The sequence below is a fragment of the Colias croceus genome, chromosome 27 (assembly GCF_905220415.1).
Source record: "Colias croceus chromosome 27, ilColCroc2.1".
NCBI lineage: Eukaryota > Metazoa > Arthropoda > Insecta > Lepidoptera > Pieridae > Colias > Colias croceus.
This window is the reverse complement of record NC_059563.1, coordinates 6,907,601-6,928,464: the sequence shown is the minus strand read 5'-3', so window position 1 is coordinate 6,928,464 and position 20,864 is coordinate 6,907,601. Positions and strand designations below refer to the sequence as shown.

General features: G+C 34.0%; 1 protein-coding gene across 10 annotated transcripts in view; it reads left to right on the top strand.

Annotated features, from left to right (window-relative positions):
• Positions 1 to 20,864, top strand: part of LOC123703740 (hemicentin-1-like) — a 321,559-nt gene that overhangs the window by 125,569 nt on the left and 175,126 nt on the right. For all 10 annotated transcript variants that reach the window (XM_045651847.1, XM_045651851.1, XM_045651849.1 and 7 more), the window contains exon 2: positions 18,947 to 19,118. In XM_045651847.1, coding sequence (XP_045507803.1) covers positions 18,947 to 19,118 — 172 coding nt within the window. The remainder of the gene's footprint in view (positions 1 to 18,946; positions 19,119 to 20,864) is intronic.

The window sequence follows — 20,864 nt, the reverse complement described above, 5'->3', positions numbered from 1 at the left end:
AAATAACGAGATCATGAATAAATTGCTATTGATCTATCTTTTCAACTTAGTTTAAAATAATGTTATGACAACTGATAATCTTCTTAAATAATTATAAACATATTATATAGATATATGCGTGTGTTTATATTCTTTTTCAAAAACAGCTGATCTATTTGAAATTGTGCATCTTTTTATCCAGGTAAAACACGATTGATTGCACATGATCTAGCTAGTTTAATTATGATATTAATTTATTTTGATTACCAAAGTATAGCGTTGCTAATAGTTTTGACATTATAAAAATTATAACCTTATATATTATTCTCTTGACAAAGAACAAACAGGTAGAGAAATAGAGCCGCTGTTTCTCTTTTACTTCTTTATTTCAGAGCCCCTAAATTGTACCCAGTACGTCCCTGTTATAGTATTGTAGATAATGCCTATTTTTTATTTGTCTAGACTGTTGCAAATACTATCTCAGACAATTTTGGAGCCTGCAAATATAATTACTAAGCTTGTAATACGCAATGAGATTTGCTGTGGTTCAATATATTATTTACTAGTTTACCGCCTGCGGCTTCGCCCCCTTTGTCTAAAACCTAATAAATTATATACTAAAACCTTCCTCTTGAATCACTCTATCTATTAAAAAAACTGCATCAAAATCCGTTGCGTAGTTTTAAAGATTTAAGCATACAAAGGGACATAGGGAGAGAGGGACATAGGGATGTAGTGATAGGTACTTTACCAACTGTGAACGAAAATGTGTAATGAAAAACTGAAATGTATAAAATTTATTTCAAGACGAAATAGTATGAATAATTATAATAGGACCTGGGTTCGATTGCCGAAAGAGACTTGTAAAAAAATACATTAAATCGATTGCTTAGTGAATCTGTAGATTTAACTATACAAACATAAAACATACATAAGTAGGTACATCGTAATATATAAGTACAGACTATAATGACAAAAACCGGCCAAGTGCGAGTCGGGCTCGCGCACAAAGGGTTCCGTAGCAGCAAATATAATAAACTTATTATGTCAATTTATACACCTGGTGAATGGAGCCTAAACTCTCCCGATATTTTGCCTTGTACTTTTATGTATGAATATTAATTTTATATATGTATTTATAAATATTCCGTGCTATAGGCGTGCCCAAATCGGCTTGTGATAACTGAATAAAGAAGTATATACACCAGCTTCACAATTAAAATTACCAAATATTATCCAGGTGAGTTTCACCTCTAGTGGTTATACAATTTTGGAGAAGAGGTGTATATCCCGCATTCTGCATAAATTTATGTATGTAGTTTTGTTTGAGGAAATCTTCGTTAAAATCTCCAAAAATTAGTGTAGGCATAGAATGTTCATTAAATATATATTTGTTCATAAATTCTTGTAATATTAAACTTTATCAAATGCACAATGTATTTAAGGTACATTACTGGATAAGGATTAATGGCGTATTGCTTGAATAAGCTAATATTTCTCGTAAAAAGTACCTACATTATAAAGATTTTATATCATCGCGGATTTTTAAAGGTGTACAATACTGTAGTATATTTTTTGATCTATCTTATAAGGTTCAGCCATCGTTTTCAGTGTAAGCACAATAACTTAACCAAAATTACAGTTAAATCAACCTATCTCAAAAACTATAAGAGATACTTTGATCAAACCAAAAATCGTTGAAAGAGTTAATTAGCATGCATCACCTCTATTTTTTTTAGAATTTTATACCCCGTAGTTATAAAAATAGAGGGGGGGGGACATACTTTTTACGACTTTGAGAGCTGATATCTCAAAAACCGTTCACTTTAAGAAAAATGTTTTTTAGAAAACTTTATATCATTTTAAAAGACCTTTCCATTGATACCCCACACGGGTATGTACATCGAAAAAAAAAATTTCATCCCTCAGTTACATGTATGGGGGGCCCCACCCCCAATTCTTTTTTTTACTATTTAGTGTCATATTTTTGTAGCGGTTCATACAACACATATTCCCATCAAATTTCATCACTGTAGTACTTATAGTTTCCGAGTAAATCGGCTGTGACAGACGGACAGACGGACAGACGGACAGACGGACATGACGAAACTATAAGGGTTCCGTTTTTGCCATTTTGGCTACGGAACCCTAAAAATGATATCTATCAGTTACAAAAAACAGCATTAATCTCGGACTAGGTATGTTAATAAAATACGGACAGCATATAAATCACGGGTATTGTATCCGGAAGATAGTGACGTAGAAAAACGATATGCTATCCGTACCTACACGATTTTTATTTATTTTTTCCTATCATTCAGGGATACATGCGGACGGTATGATTTATTTGTGTTATATTAGAATGGGCTTCACTGTGTGGATTTTAGTTCGAATGGAGTATTGACTACAGTCCGCTCGCTTTTATCAAAACCTTTGAAGCTATAGTTATAAATGGATATATTCTAGTAAAGGGGCTTGGGTAAAGTTGGCGTCGTGATGAACTTTCGCGGCAAGTGTTGAAACTTGGATATTTTAAAAGAGCAATATATTGCAAGCAAAAGTTATTATGGACACAAATCTCGAAACGTATTAGGAACAGAGATATTATTTGATTCATTTACCTAGAATCTAGATGATTTATTATAAGATTTTTCTGACAAGTTTCGTCACTGGCCGCGAAATTTCATCACGACGCCACTTGCCCATACAAAAGTACCCAAACCCCTTTAGTATGAATGTCCGGGAAATGAAAAACAATTGCTTCTATTTCCAAGAAAGCTAACGACACTTGTAGAAGAAATTCGATTAAAAAAACAAACTTATCACACCTTGTAAAGGAGAACAAACCTTCAATATTGGACATAAAAATATAGTTATTATTCGTCTAGATAGTTGACGAAATTAAATTATTACAATATATTTTTTCAGCGAAGTTGAATCAATAATCTCTGATTAACGAAAGATCAATTTCCTTTACCAATTGTAACAAATAACGTTTAATAGAACTTTGATCGCGATATTAATTATAAGTACATAATTCATTTATTAAGAAAATGATGAAAACATCAAAGAATTAATTTTGTGTAACGATTTAATAAACTCGATACAATCTTGTTTCTTAATAGAGATAGCTTAAAAGTTGATTGGTTCGTTGTTTCGTTAAATAATTTGCGTAAATTTAGATTTTTGATATTAATAATTAATACATATTATATTAGAGCTTGTTACCTTGAAATACATACAAGGGAAATAATATGTCTCATTGCGGTTTAAAGTAGTATCTATCCCTCTGTAGCTTACAACTACTATACTGTACTTAACAAGATACAAAATTTTATCCAAGAAGATCGTTCCATTGTGATGAAAAAGAAAGACAAACAAACACACTTTCGAATTTTAATATTAGTAGGTACTAAATTGAGGATGAAATAAAAAGAATGCACTAGGACTTTATTAATTACATTTTTCCGTAAGGGTATATAATATAGTAGGTACCTACGTTGCTAAATATATTAGGTAGTAGTTATCTACCAAGGAATTTTCCATCAAAATCCTTATGGATGGATGGATCAGCTGAAATAATATATTATTTGTGAAACATTACAGCATTATAATATAATAAAAATTACCAAAATTTGAAACAGTAAAACAAAAATGAACACCTAAATCTAAACAAGCCGTCTCAAGGAAAAGTCTAATTTCAAACGCCCAAGCGTATATGAATAATAAACGAAAAGGAACTTTGTTACATTTGAATAAAGATCAATTTACATTGCTATCAATGTAAAGCCGAGTCGCCACGATGTTTCCCGAACATAAATATCCGTAAAACGACCAATTACAAACTTGCACATTTATTACCGAACTTGTAAGAAATATTTCTTTTTCATTGCCATAGTTTTAAAAGGTTCAAGTGAATTTATGGAAGTATTCATTTGATATTATGTTGCTTTTGAATTTGGCTAATAGAACTATTTCTGTGCAAATTGGCGGGAAAATTAGTTTTTAACTTTTTTGGCGCCAAATAAAAATATCCTCCATAATAATTATTAACATCCTTTATATTAAAAGCCTGTCCCGTAAATAGTTTAAAAGGATATTTTATGAAATAAATCTTATATAGGCGCGTTGAGGGTAGGTAAAATTTCAATCAGTCGCGTCATGGCAATACCATCACATCATGGAGTAAAGCGACGATTTTGGTATCTTTGAATGCCAAAGAAGTTTCACTTCTGACACTCTCGGTACACACGCTCTTTCCACGCAATCATGTTTCAACAACTTATTAAAAATCAAAGCTTTGCAAAATAAACTACAGTATACAAAGTCAGTGTACACAGTAACTATACACAAGTTGCAGACGCAAAGTTGAACATGAAGCAACTTTGTAATTGAATTACTGAGATGTACCGACATGGCTTTTTATTTACATCGCTTGTCTTTTAACAATATTTTTTAGTATAAGAATATTTTTTGTAATATCAGAAAGTAATCAACTGTAAGGTGGATATAGTTGTATATAATATATTCCTGCGCTTCTGTGTTTTTTCTGATTGATTAAATTTATATTATAATATACTAGCTGCACCCCACGATTTCACCCGTGGCTACGCTGTTACGCGTGGCTACGCTCTTTTGGTCGTAAGCGTGATGATGTGCCTTCCTCGATAAATGGGTTCTCTAACACTGAAATAATTTTTCATATCGGACCAGTACTTTCTGAGATTAGCGCGTGCAAACAAACAAACTCTTAAGTTTTATAATATAAGTATAGATTAAATAAAATAAATAAATAAAATATCCTTTATTGAATTATTATGTACATTAATGGACGACTAAGATCCGTTATGCAAAAATAAAAAATACAAGAGTTACATTAAATTAGGTACACAGTTATTGAAATAATACAAAAAATTATAAATTTAAAAATCATAAATATTAACGCAGAAGCCGGGCATAAAATGCCAAGATGCTGCTACCAAAATTCGTTAAAGCATTTATAATCGAGTTACTAGAAGTAAAAAGAATATTCCTAAATCTAGCAACGCGATGTCTGATCAATGCATCGAGAACCGGCACGCGGGCTTCCGCAAACATGCTAGACGCGCTACACCAACGCGGAAGTTTGAATAAAATTCGGAACGAATCATTGTATTGCACCCTAAAAATTCGATAATTTTCTTTTTTATACCTTGTCCACAGTTGTGGAGTATATAGAGCGGTGCAATAAGCTTTGAACAGTAATATTTTTGCATTTCTTTCGCACTTATTAAACTTTCTTCCGATCATGTTCGCGCGCGCAGCCAGAGAACGCCTCTCTCTGTCTATGTCGAGGTCATCTGTCAGATCATACGAAACTATATGTCCCAGGTAGCGGAAAGAATTAACAAATTTGAGCGGCTGATTATACAGGTAAACAGGCAGGTGGATATCCCTAGAGGTTGCGCCAAAAAGCATAGCAACCGATTTATCTACGTTATAGACAAGGTGATGCCTTTCCGCATAATTTTCACAGATGGTGAGGAGCTTACGGAGCGCGCCGACCGAGGGGCTCAGCAAGACCATGTCGTCAGCATAGCTGAGGTTATTCATACAAATACCATCGATGTAGCAGCCGACACCGGTCTCGCTGAGCTCCTCGATCAACTGATTAACATACATATTAAATAAGAGAGGAGAGGTCAGACCTCCCTGTCTAAGCCCACATGACAGTACAAACTCATCTGAGCAAGTGTTTCCCCAGCGAACGACATTTTTTTGCGTAGTGTACCACGTTTTAAGCAAGCCAATGATAGCAGGTGGCACTCGCGCTTCTTCCAGCTTCCTCCATAGGATATCATAATTTACACGGTCGAAAGCACGACTAAGGTCCAAAAAACAAGCATAAACCTTAGTCCGTCGCGTAACGTAATAATTTACAGTCTGTTTCAAGGAGTAAATAGCTAAATCAGTTGAACTTTGTTTTTTAAATCCAAATTGAGCATCGTTTATCGAAATGTATTTAGAAATAATGTTTAGAACAATCGAATCTACTAGTTTAGCGCAAGTCGTCGCGATAGAAATCGGCCTATAATTCCCACTCGACATTGCGCTCATAGTTTTACTTTTAATCACAGGCGTTACAACACATTTTGTTAAAGCAGAAGGCAAATATGCGTGTTTTATACAAGCATTTATGAAAACTGATAAAAAGACTACCACCCATGGACCACCGAAACGTAAATGTTCTACGGCAATATGATCATGACCACAAGATTTACCTAAATGCATTTTTCTAAGCGTGTCGTAAACTGTTTTTTCATCTATATGAATAGAAGATAGGTCAGATAAATAAGAAAAAGAATCGTCAATACTATTGCTATTTCTATTCGCATTGAGAAGCGTGTGACTAGTAGAACCAAGCATAAATTTACTTTTAAAAATATCCGTAATTTTTTGTTTATCTGATTCACCATCAATTGAAAATGGTGTTCCAATCTTAGTATTCGTTAATTTACCCGCTTGCTCCCAGAACTTACTAAACTGTTTTTCTCTACAAGTACTACTTATTTTATCTAGTAAAATCTTTTCTTTATTGTTCTGGCACCATTTTAACCGTCCCTTAAAAACCGACCTACTCTTTTTCATGCTATCATAAAGCGCACCAGAATGAGGAGCTCCAGCCTCAAACCAATTCATCAAACAGCGTCTTGCATCCTCGTGAGCCGATTTTACAAATTGATTCCATCCAGGTGTTTTCTTAGGACACCCATTATTCCCCTTATACCTGTGTCGAGAACGCGCCTCCACCGCGGCCGATTGCAACGACGTTACGAATTCATTATAAATAAGTTCCAAACTATCCTTATGCACAGGACACGAACATGGATTACACCTAGCGAGCGAACGCAAACGATCCCAGTCAAGAGTAGACAAATACTTATTACATAATGATCTATAGGTCTCAACCTCGTAGCTGCCTCTCCTACCCCAAACAACTCGGTTCAAAGACCCGTTCGCGAGAACAGAGCACCTCTTTACAGCAATTATATCGAAGTCTAATTCTAGTACTAAGGGCCTGTGATCCGACCAAAATACATCTTTAATTATGTAAACATTAGTTAAAGCCGTCCACGCGAGCGGGGTGACGATGCAATGATCAAGCCAACTATATGAACCGTGTGAGTAACTAACATAAGTAAAAACATTATCCAAATTCTTTAGAAAACACATATCTGCACATATAAGATTGTGATCAGCACAAAAATCAATTAATTCATTGTTAAATAAAGTATTTAAATTCGCATTGTAATCTCCCAATACAACAGCCACATTAACAAAGTTACTTTCAATTAAACTATGTATTGAGCCTAAAATATCAGTAAAATAAGGCAAATTTACAATATTATTTTGAGGCATATAAACCGAAAAATACATATGACAATAACCATTATGTTGAAACTTAATGGCGCATACTCGTGAGTCATTACATGTGAAAACATCAACATTATTAAACAAAGAGGCTCTCCAAAGCAAGGCTACGCCCCCATAAGGTCTACCGATTAAAATCCCCGCAGACGTATCTACTGCGGAGGTACCGTGCGCTGAAAAATCAGGATTAAAAGTTACATCTTTTAGGATTGTTTTTACAATAATTACAAAAATAAAATATTTCCAAAAGCTACAGATGTCACGAGTTTATTTTGATGGACCCTATATCTGCATTTTAATCAACTCAAAATCTTACTATGTGCAGATTAATTATATTAGGAGTAAAATGCATGAACATATTAATTAAACCAACTTATAGCTTATACAACAAAGAGTAATCAAAAATTAATTGTCACAAAGAACAAACCCAGGTAATACGTATTAAAACTATTTAATACAAACTTATCCGACTACTAAAATGAAGCAACTTCCTCGATAGAGTCATGAACAAAAGCGTGATTTAAAAACTTTTTCGGATTACTCCAATTTGGGTCACCATGCAAATATTAAGAGGTGCCATAGTATAAAGGGAGAAGTAGGCCAACTCTCGGCGTTTAGGAGCGCATGATACCTAAACTCGCGAGGCGCAGGGTTTTTATTTATTTATGATACTTCATCATACATTTGTCAGGAATTGAAAATAAATTAAGACATAAACTTGGAAAGTGTACTACAGGCGGCCTTATTCAGCTTAAATCTCTTCCAGGCAACCATAAGAGGTTGTTACTTGTCAAATTGATATTATAAATAATTATATAAACAAACACCGACCGCTCACAGCAATGGCGCGGCCCTCACGAGAACGGTCCATGAGTAGGAACCGAGCGGCGTTGTGTGCGTGCGTCAAGCTTGCGTATGTACATGAACGGAGGGCGTGGCCAAGCGCTCCGTGTACATACAAACAGCGCGATGTACCTTTGTTCGAAGGTAACTTACTTCTCTCTTTATACTATGGAGGTACTCTTACGTATGACGCTTTCGGAAGTTGCGGTTTCATTGCGTTTTTTGTTAATGGCTTTTAATTAAGTGTGTTCAGAGCGAGTGTTGTATGCTTTGAGTTTATGTTATCGTTTGTTGGGAAAGATGATTGTATTGAGGTGTAAATGCAGCATGTATTGTATTGAGCTGTAAGATTTCTATGTTGGTATACCTAACTATGTATAGCTGCATAATTTGTTTGTTCGCTATTAAATAAAAAAATATATTAAGTATATCAAAATCATCGCCCTACTCCATGACGTGACGGCATTGCCATGACGTGACCTTAAAATGTTACTCTCAACGCGCCTAAAGAAGTTTCACTTCCAAAACTCTATACTCATCCATGTACCTGTTTACTCCTCGCGTTACGGGAAAACATGTAAATCAGTTATTCCGTGAACGACCCGATATTATCCGCCACATTAGCATCTTGCCATAAATCGGCGGCTAATTTGCCAACTTTTGCCAACCGCTGAGCGGTTATGGCCGAAGTTTTTGATGTGATTTAATACGAATGATGCTTGTACAATGCGGGATTTTTATTTAAGGCCTTTTCGCACAGAAACATTGTTTTTTTTTTTGTTTTAGTTTAATAAATTAATGGGTCAGATATGCGAGTGCAATGCGTTTTGTAGGGAAGATATTTTAATGTTTTTTTAATGGGTTAAAATTTACATATTATAATACTAGAATTCCGCCCGCGGCTTTGCCCGCGTTTTCAAAGAAAAACCCATGTAACAAATGTTCATTGTATAGCTCTTTAGATATAAGCTCTATTGTTTTCTTTTATACCTATATAGTTTTATATATTTAGCTTTAATATGGGATCAAATCTTTCATATTAGTAAGCTACCTATATGATGAAGCCTTAACAAAGTTCCCTCAAAATAATAGCTGAAAATAAGTCTTAGATCGCGTGTCGGGAGACGACAGCAAAATTAGGTTTTTTACCAAACTACTGTATGGTCACTAACGCTTACGTTATTTTTGAAGCTCTTAAATAAATGTTGAAAATATTGTTTGAGGTTTTATTTTACAAAAATATCTCCCACTTAATGTCTCTACATATAAAACAAAGTCATCAATTAGTCTGTCGGTCTGTCTGTTCGTGGTAAACTCGAATACTACTGCATCGATTTTCATTCTGTTTTCACTAATGGATAACGTGACTTGAGGAAGGTATATTATAAATTGTTTAGTTTTACAGCACGCGGGCGAAGCTGCGGGTGGAAAACTAGCTTTTGTAAATAAAAATTAAATTCTTCTTAAATTGCTTTTCTTCTTACGAATTAACTTAATTATTTTCGATCGTTTTAAAATTGATTTTAATATTCCTATGCTTCAAAAATAATTCTATATGGATAAATAAATATTTAGTTTAGTTTGGAATATAATAAACGTTTTGCTGTTATAGTTCTATTTAAAGATTTAAATGCAAAATTTCTGCACAAAGACACAAACAATTTTTAAAAATTGCTAACGAACACTTACACCAGTTTCATTCGATTACACATCGATAACCGAATAACTTTTCATTCGAAAGCAATAAATAAAAATTCATTGGAATCTACCAAATGTAGCGGAGTGAAAGCTTACATCAAAATACACACAATTCCAAAATGGATGCGGCAATATTGAACGGTATTTTCGTAATGTCACATCCACACGTTTATGTACTTCATGTTGTAAAACGTTCTATTGAGATTTCTGTAGATTTCTTTCATAAAAACTGAGGCAACTCAGAAATTAGATTTTTTGACGCAAGACATTTCAGGATTTATTTTATTTTAGATATAATATTATAAGCTTATTTTCTCTTTATTTTAGAACAGTTCAAACCTTGAAAGAAAACCAAAACTATGCGTTTGTAAATCCAATCTTAAATGAGACCTCTTTTTTCGAAATTGGTTAACAAAACACGATATATTCAAACTATATCACATAATACCAACATTTCCAATTTTTCACTATTGCCTTGTCTCCAATAATTTGGTCGTTACAAATAAATACCGTAGTATTTTACAACTATTTCATCGACCCGTATCGTTAAGACTATGACGTCATTATCATATACGTCAATGTTACATAAAACGAAGCTATTTTGGCTTCAAATATTGTGACGTCATACTGAAAATGGGAAAAGGTGTTTTGTTTTACCTTGAAAGATTGTAGGAAATAAAGTTTTGGAAGTTGTTTTCTAATTTTTGTTTAGATTTCTATTTTGTAGTATAAAAGAATTGAGTCTCGCTGTTTCTCCGTCCATATCTAGGACTAGCTGCTCCGCGCGGTTTCACCCCCGTAGCTCCACTCCTGTTGACCGTAGCATGATGTTTTATAGCCTATAACCTTCCTCGATAAATGAGCTATCTAACACCGAAAGAATTTTTCAAATTGAACCAGAGCCTGTAGACAAAGTAACAATTCTGTGCCTCCAGTGAATAAGGGAATAACTCAAAAACAGCACTTTTCAGGAGAGACAAAAAACTATATATCAACACTAAATCTTTGTAACTTCAAATTTTTAAGCTTGTATGGGTAAGATATGATGTTAGACTTTAGTTTTACATATAAACAGATATTGTAACAACCCCATAAATATACTTTTTTCGTGTTTTTTTGTAGTTGTGGCCTTATGAACGAGTACTTCATGGAATAACTCAATGTATTCACATAATTTTTTTTTTGCTCTTTGCAATATAACGACTTATGCCCTAATGCACTATGTTCATAGTTGCATAACACGACTTATATTATTGCCAGTTTTGGTTTTATAGAAATAATGCGACTTATCATGCTTGAAATTTGTGTACTTTATGACTCAATTGAGGCCTTTTAGTGGAACAACCATGCATGTAGCTTGAAAAACGAATGAAATCAACGGATTTTTTATCGTTATTAGATATAATAAAAACAAAACAACATTTAGGTGTTTATGCATTTAACCTTAGAAGTCCAATCTACGTAAATTTGATGTACACCGCGGCGAAATATCTTTGTCTTTTCTATATTTACCATCGAATCACTTCGAAATCCAGAAACAACTCATTAGCCGTCGAGACCTAGCAGTACATAGTTGGCTCTTCCCGGTAAATTCCGCCATTTTGTAGTAAAGAGGATGTTGTACGTCATTTTGACGTATAATTGGGCTTTTCGTAACTTTTACGATTGTTTAAAAAAAATATTTTGTGATTTATTTGAATATTTTTTTTCCAAGTCACGTTTTACATGATATTATATATATACTATATATTGGGTATAAAATAGGATCCAGAAAACTTTAACACTAGGACGAAAAACCTTCAATTTTAGTAAATGACTGTTGTCCTCCGCTGGATTTGGACTCCAAGAAAGAGGATTGGGTGGCTGAGATGTTGTCTGGTGGTTATAAACGAATATGTCATGGTGGTTATACATTGAGGATACAAGCACTATAAAGAGATAAGAGAAGCTCGAAAACCATATTCCTGTATGTTCAGTTACCTTACAGGGAAAGGTATAGGTGGTCTGTGGCGATATTTTACAGCATGATATGAAATTTTAACAATTTCTATATCTTATAATATCAAAATAAATATAGATAAATAAAGAAAAAACAATGAGCCGCAGAGATTTTATGAAAAAATTAAGCACAGATTTGAAGGTGCCTTGGATGCAAATACGACTTGAAGAGACTCTACGTGACAATATCCCAATTTTTTCAAAATATGTGGTACCAGAGTATCCATAATATGTTAACGATTATGCAGGACCAAAATAGTATCGATATTGCGGATTTTTTCCTATAAAAAAGGCAAATTACAGTGGCTAAAACGCTATATGAGAGAGAACACAATATTCATAATTGTCAAGACTGGTTATAATTTTTTTTTCTATGCGTCTATAATTATAGTATTATTGGTTAGATTAAATTAAAAAAAAACTAAGTAGTTATTTTTTATAAAACTTACCCAATTATAAGAAGAAAAGTTTAACATTTTTGTTGGCTTTTTTAGATAATTCAATTATCGTTCTGTATTTATATAAACAAATAGTATAATATCATTAAATGCACTTAATGTGTTAATTAAAACTGTATTTTTATCTATTGCAAAAAATAGTTAATTTCCATAGAAATATTATTAGTATCCCAAGTTGACTGATAAATACCTTTTTTTTTAAATAATATAAAGATTTATTGTTGCATATTTATTGAAAAAACGATTGAAAAATATTATAAAGCAAAAAGAAATAGTGTCTGTTGTTTCCTGCAGTATTCAAATAGACCAATAGCAACACGGCATTAATGCGAAACTGTCTCATTTCGTCACTTGAACCAATGACACTAAGAGTTGTTCCTTTATGCTCATGTTAGAAAAATGACACAAATGCGTTTATATACTAAAATAGTGTTAGCACGGATGGAACAAAATGAGTTATGTCTTTATTCAAAAAGTATAACTACACATACGTCCTTGTGTTCGTGGGTTATTTTGACTCGAGACGAATAGTTCCTTTGCGATTGCCTAAAATGATGGATAAGGTAACTTATACCGTTAATCACACCCTACTTATACCGTTTGGGTCATTCGAAAAAATGGGTTAGGATGCAGCTAGAGATATGTCCTTTTGATATGTTGTGTATTTTGACGAGCTGAATCCAATGGTGCAATAAAAACCAAAGGGAATAACTCGTCTTACTCCCTTATTCACTGGAGGCACAGAATTAAAAAAACGATAACGAAGTTAGAAAAGGCAAAAATGTATGGGATTGACATACGCCGCGTTAGATCACGTGGTCTATCTAATGTCAATCCCATACATTTTTGCGATTTCTAACTTCGTCATCGTTTTGTAATTGTTACTTTGTCTAAGGCCCCTGTAGTTCCCGAGATTAGCGCGTTCAAACAAACAAACAAACAAACAAACAAACAATCAATCAAACAAACAAACTCTTCAGCTTTATAATATTAGTATAGATTAGATATTTAAAACTACACAACGAATGCAGTTTTTTTTTTTTTTTTTTTTTATTCAAGATTAGGCAAGCATTTGACCATCGCTTCGCCTGATGGAAAGCGATAAGCATGGTCTAGGATGGAACATGCTGACCTAATAGATGCCTATTCACTTTTCTTTTGAATAAGTCCAGATTATAATTATCAGGAAACACGCAGGCCGGAAGATTGTTCCATTCCCTACTGGTACGCACGAGAAAGGAAGAAGCGTAACGCTTAGTGCGTATAGGTGGAATGTCGATGACATAGGGGTGGAGACCAGCACCGCGTCGACTCGACCGGTGGTAAAAAGGAGAAGCAGGTATCAGGTTATGCAGTTCTTCAGCACATTCACCATGATAGATCCTGTAGAAGACTGCCAAACTAGCCACTTTTCGACGATGTTCCAAGCTGTGTAATTTCGAGGTGGTGAGGGCCTCATTCCCGATAAGCCTTATCGCTCGTTTTTCAATCGAGTCCAAGGCGCTAAGTTGGTATTTTGCTGCACCAGCCCAAAGGTGAGAACAATACTCCACACCCGACCGAACTTGAGCCTTATAAAGGTTTAGGAGCTGTTCCGGTGTGAAGAATTCCGCCACTTTGGAGAGAATTCCCAGCTTCTTGGCGGCAACTTGCACCTTGGACTCAATGAAGGTTTTAAAGTTGAGGTTAGAGGAGAGCTTTAGGCCTAGAAGCTCCAGTTCATTGGACAATTCCAAGGACACATCCTGAAAACTAGGTGTTAAATTTAAGTCGGTGCGTTTAGCTGTAAACAGGCAGGCCTGTGTTTTCGAAGAGTTAAACTTAACCAAGTTGTGGTTCTTGAGGAAGTTTTTAGTATATAACAAAAGCGGACAGAGCCGCCTGCTGAAATCTAGTATTTGAGAAGAATAGAGTTGATGGGAGAGACAAAATTGTTGCGGAGACAAAAGTTGCTCTTACGCGCTAGCTCTAAGAGTAAGAGTTTAATTTAGTTTGTCACACATGCGTTAGATAACTGATTAGTTCTAAATTATTATACCTTTTTTGAGAAACACACGTTATAAAATAAAATTTTCTTTCCACGAACAAGTCTAGTTACCAAAATGTTAACAAAATGTATCTTTCTAATTAGATCACTAAAAATGTTTTAATTAACACACGACAACGGAATTTTCGCGAATTTTCTGATAATAAGTGATAAAAAATGTCAACTCGCTAACAAGCTCAACTTTCCTATAAATATGAAGTTTAAATTTAATTTTAACTACATTCAATATGCTTTGAGTTTGAGATGAGTTTTAAAGTAAACATGTAGTTTTCTCTTTTATTTTCTTATATGAAGTTAATACCTTGTATCAATATTAGTGTAGTATTATAGAGGCAGGATAATCTTGCGCGATTTAATATACCTAAACAGTTAGTTGCAATCTCTACTTCACTACATAATCCATACTAATATTATAAATGCGAAAGTAACTCTGTCTGTCTGTCTGTTACTCAATCACGCCTAAACTACCGAACCAATTTTCATGAAATTTGCTATAGAGATATTTTGATACCCGAGAAAGGACATAGGCTACCTTTTATCCCAGGAAAATGACGCAATCCCGGAAATCCCACGGGAACGGGAACTATGCGGGTTTTTCTTTGACTGCGCGGGCGAAGCCGAGGGCGGAAAGCTAGTATAAAATAAAGTCGCTTTCTCTGCCCCTATGTCCCTTTGTATGCTTAAATCTTTAAAACTACGCAAATGATTTCGATACGGTTTTTTTTAATAGATATAGTGATTCAAGAGGAAGGTTTTAGTATATAATTTATTAGGTTTTATACAAAGCGGGCGATGCCGCGGGCGGGAAGCTAGTATATTATAAACCTGAAGAGTTCGTTTGTTAGCACGCACTAATATCAGGTTCGATCTGAAAAATTATTTCAATATTGATAGCCCATTTATTGACGAGGCACCATCACGCTAAGACCAATACGAGCGGAACGGGTAAAACTGCGTGGCACAGCTAGTACGTTAATAAAGTGCTTTATCTATCAATAACTAAAAATGTTTTTACACCCAAAAAACTGAATTTTACACTAACACGGCTCGACAAACACTGGATGCGTTACGGCTTATGTCGATTTTAAACGATGTCGACAGTTGACAGTTCAATTATCTACTCCATGTGCTAGATGGTTGGAAAACCTACAGTTTTTTACGGAATTTAAATGACCTTTACTGTCAGTTTTTTACAGTTAAATGTCGTTTACTAGAGAAGGGGTTGATTCACGAGTGATATGAGCTTATAAACTTATAATGACTAACTATATTGACCATAATGTTACTTCGTTTTGTTTTAATTGCGAATTTTAAAAGTATTCGTGATTATATCGGCATAGTACCTCTGTACCGTACAAATAGGTAAATTTTTATTCCGGATTAATATAAGTGAAGCCCAGTGTCCCCAAGTGGGGTAAGGGGCAGATGCATTATGCATACATGATCGATTTTCTTTAGGGACAAGTAGGTGATACGCCTTCTGTGTCCTGCCAGACCGAGACATTTTTTTTCTTCGTCTCCACCGGGAATCGAACTCAGGCCCCTCGGCCCACGCGTCAACCACTGTACCAAGGAGGCGGTCGCGGTTGGGATTAATATAAGCCTTACTAATACATATTATAAAATCTTTAGTATATATTATTATGTTTGTCTTTCTGTAACGTCACTATTAATGATTTTTGTGTCTGCAGCTAGTCAGGAAGCTAGAGAATTATATAGGCTAAGCTACGGTAAACCTATCATTTAAAATTCGCAGTAAAAATAGATGTTATAAATTTAAATGTGTTTGTTTATGTGTCTGTATATCACGTTGCAACGAAGCGGATTTATATTGCAATATATTTATTTACAGCACTCAGCGAAGCCGGTATAAGATAGATTTAATAAAGGGCGTCTAAATACGTGCAAATTGCGTTAGGATTGTAATTTTATTGTTACGGTCATAATCCTCGACCCTCAAGGATCGGTCATCTTGATCCAGGATTATTTAATTTCGGATGGAAATTCCAGTTTGACTTTGTTTCTGTTTGTGTTTATATACTGAGCTGGGATTAAGGATTTTTTATGCTTGTAATAAGTGTTATATGGAAATTTTGATTTGAGAAATTAATAAACTTTTTAACGGAAAGTTGATATTTGATGAAATCGTTGTACAGAATTTAATGTAGTCGAAAATTATTATATTTCTCTTTCAATTTTTAATATGTTCTGTATACTGGTGTGAAAGCGTAAAACAAAATATATACTACCGGTTCACCCTGACTCCACCTGGTTAGAAGAAACGAAAAAAATATATTATATGTAACTAAAAATAATGTACCTCTACCACAGCTCTACAAGTACTTTCAAAATCGTTACATCCTTTTTGGAGCTAATTCTGTAAATGTAAAATACAAAATAACTATTAACATAATAGGATGATGATGTCAGAGATTGAACAATAATCTAAAAGAGCACAAAAATCCATTTCACAGCAACAAGGGTATTCACGAACGGATTATGTTCACATCTCGGAATAACGTCTTATGTAGCGTAGTAACGTGTAAGCTGAAAGCGATTTTATGATAATTGTGGAAGGTTTAATTTTGTATAACATTTAGGTGTGTGAAGAATGAAGCGGATATTTTGTAAGAAAACGAGAGCCATAATGATATTTGTACAAATTTGGAAATTAAATTAAATAATATAAACATAAATATGGGTTGTATGTTTGTCTGGTAATAGACTGTAATTGAAAAATATTAATTATTTCTGGTATATTAACAGCACGGCAGTACAATATAGTTAAATAAATGATCACATACCTGGTTTGGATTGTTTATATTGAAAACATGAATACACACTAAGCACGGAGGTATTTGTTTATGTCCATTTTACGCCAATAAAAACTTTTACATACACAAATCTGTATTCCTTCATAATTATCGTATTAAATCGATTAATTTTACGATTACGATTATTTTAATAGGATTCGTAGTTCGTCTTATACTTTCTTTGGATTAGCAAACATTTATTTTTATTGAATCGCTCATAACTTGTACCACAGAAAATATATAAAGCTGTTTGTTCATAGCACACGAGCCAACAATATTAGGATTACGTAGTTAATGTCATTTTCTGTATTCTTTCACACGTGTTTCTAGCTGTTAGTCTAGGATTTCTGAATCTGGTTGAATAAGATTTGAAGGAAGATGCTTTAGAATTTATGTTGGTTGGTTTTTGTATTTATGTTTTGGTTTATTGGCGTTATTTCTTTATATGCATAAGTGAAATATATTTCTTGATTTTACGAAGTTCGTTCATTTTTATCCATAAAAATATTTTACGGAAAGCTTTATTAAAAAAAAAAAAAACCTTCTACCATTTAGAATAGAAGTATGTTTAATAACGTTTGAATTTAAGCAAAATAAGTCTGTCTGGAAGAAATCGCTATTTAGCGATAAGACCGCCGTTTGTTTTAATGTATCCTAGGCTAAGTCTCATTTTGTAATTTATCTTGAGCAATAAAGCATAAATAAATAAAAATAAATAAATAAAATAATAGAAGTCTTCACTAGACCGAAAAGTGAAAAAATAATTCCATCCGATTTGACAATAAGGAATAAGCTAGTGCAACTATATCTACTGAGAAAGATTATGAGTATACTATAATAGTTCCATCAGTCTAGCTGTAATTTGGCGTATAATTTTATATCTATTTTTACTTTTAAGGGCCGATTTTTCAATGCTTTGATACAACTTATCCGTCCAATAAAGTATTACACGATAATATTAAAATGTCACGTAAACTGTCAAATACGGGCAATTAGGATACGTTTTTAAAATGGTAGTTTTATACATTATTCGACGAATAAGTTTTAACCAAGGATTGAAAAATCAGCCCTAAGTAAATTGTCACAACGACCTTTTAAATATGTATTTACCTAGACACTACCAAAAGACTTAATTTAATCCATACTAATATTATAAATGCGAAAGTAACTCTGTCTGTCTGTCTGTCTGTTACTCAATCACGCCTTAACTACTGAACCAATTTGCATGAAATTTGGTATAGAGATATTTTGATACCCGAGAAAGGACATAGGATAGGTTTTATCCCGGAAATCCTACGGGAACGGGTTTTTCTTTGAAAACGCGGGCGAAGCCGCGGGCGGAAAGCTAGTAATTAATACTTTAATCTTAATATATATAAATCTCGTGTCACAATGTTTGTCCTCAATGGACTCCTAAACCACTTAACCGATTATAATAAAATTCGCACACCATGTGCAGTTCGTTTCAACTTGAGAGATAGGATAGGTTTTATCCCGGAAATCCATCGGGAACGGGAACTATGCGCGTTTTATATAGTAATAAAAAAGGAAAGCTAGTAATAAGTAAATACAACATATTAAAGTTCTGCGTGTTGGATCCGTGTCCCCACGTAAGCATTCCAAAGGACCGGGTAACTTCTTTATGATGGTACCTGAGTATTATGGAATTAAATGCTTAATTTAACTATTTTTATTTGCAGATCACGCCTCATCTCTCGTCGGTCAGACAGCTCGACTCCGCTGCCGTATTTACGGCAAGTCGTGTGGCGAGATGCACAGCATCAAGTGGTATAAGGCTGACACTCGGGTTTACGTGTATTCGGCTTCTAAAGATGCAGCTATTAATAGACCGGAGGGCGATATGATGGATCGGTAAGGTTTTTTTTTATATATATTTTTAATTAGTAGTGGGATAAAATTAGTTATTTTATGATCCTAGTAAAGAGAAATGGTAGATATATTATGTTTCTTGAATTTTTTCCCGTAAATTGATGATAATTAGTGAAAAATTTATATGTTTATATTTATGAATAAACTCTATTGTATATAGGCGGGTCTTCAAAGAATGAACAGCCTCGCGAAGCAAATAAAGTGTGAAAATCTATGCGGACGTGGGTCGGCCGAGGAAATATATTATGCCAACACTTTTCGGCTATGTGGACCTGCTTCATTACTTCTTAAATTATAATACAACTAGATTTCCGCCCGCGGCTTCGCCCGCGTTTGCAAAGGAAAACCCGCATAGTTCCCGTTTCCGTGGGATTTCCGGGATAAAAACTATCCTATGTGTTAATCCAAGTTACCCTCTTTATGTGTGCAAAATTTCATTGTAATCGGTTTAGTAGTTTTTACGTGAAAGAGTAACAAACATCCATACATCCATACAAACTTTCGCATTTATAATATTAGTTTATAATATTAGGATTTCATCTGCCGCGCCTCTCTATCTACCTGCTCGTGATTAAATAAAGAAAAAAACTACTGAACCGATTTTCATTCTGTTTTCACGAATGGATAGATTGGTTATCGAGGAAAGTATATAATACGTTAAGTTTTAAACAAAACGGACGAAGCCACGGGAGGTGCTAGTATTATTTGGAAGTTTATAATTATGCGAAGTATTATATTATTATTGTTCCGTATTATAATGCCCTCTAGCTACAGCATTTTATTTGTTTTCGTAAACAAATCAATTCAAATGCATTATTGTATAAATAACTACAAAAGTTCTCATACTCCCGGAATGAAACTCGAAAGTTTTATGAAAAATTGTCATCCCCATTTAAAAGTTTTGCACACGTCAAACTGTTCTGTTGTTGTTGAATTTTTAATAGAACCAGTAACTACTTGAGCAATGGCAGGAAAATTGAAACGTTTCCGTTGTCTGACGATAAATTTCTATTTATAAAAATAGTTGGTCTTAGCGTGATGATATTATATAGCATAGCCTTCCTCCATAAATGGGCTATCTAACACTGGTAGAATTTTTCAAATCGGACCAGTAGTTTCTGAGATTATTGTGTTCAAACAAACAAACTCTTCAGTTTTATAATATTAGTATAGAATGCATATTTTCCTTGGTCACGACATCACGCGTGAACGGCTGGACCGATTTTGATAATTCTTGTTTTGATGTTCGTTATTGTCAGGAGAAAGATCTTATGATAGGAAAACTCAGAAAAATTGCACCTTAAATTAGTTAAATTTGAAAACTTAACGGCTATTTAAAACAACGTCTGTCGGGTAGCTATTAATAAATGAACACGGCTTTTCAGATTATCTGTGCATGTTATAACATCACCACTGCTCTAAACGGTGAATAACATGGTGATGAAACCAACATATCGAAGATTAAAAAGTTCGACGACATGTGACATCCACCCGCACTTGGCCAGCGTGGTGGATTATGGCCTGTAACCTCATAGGAGGCCCACGTGTCCCAGCAGTGGGAACGTAATAGAGACTGATGATGAAGAAATATTATAATCACTTTATGTAATCTGTTTTAATATTGAAGCTGAATACTTTATGAACATAAATACGAAATACTTGGAAAATTAATTCTCTTTAATTATAATCTTTACTCATAATATTATATTAATAACATGATAAAGATAA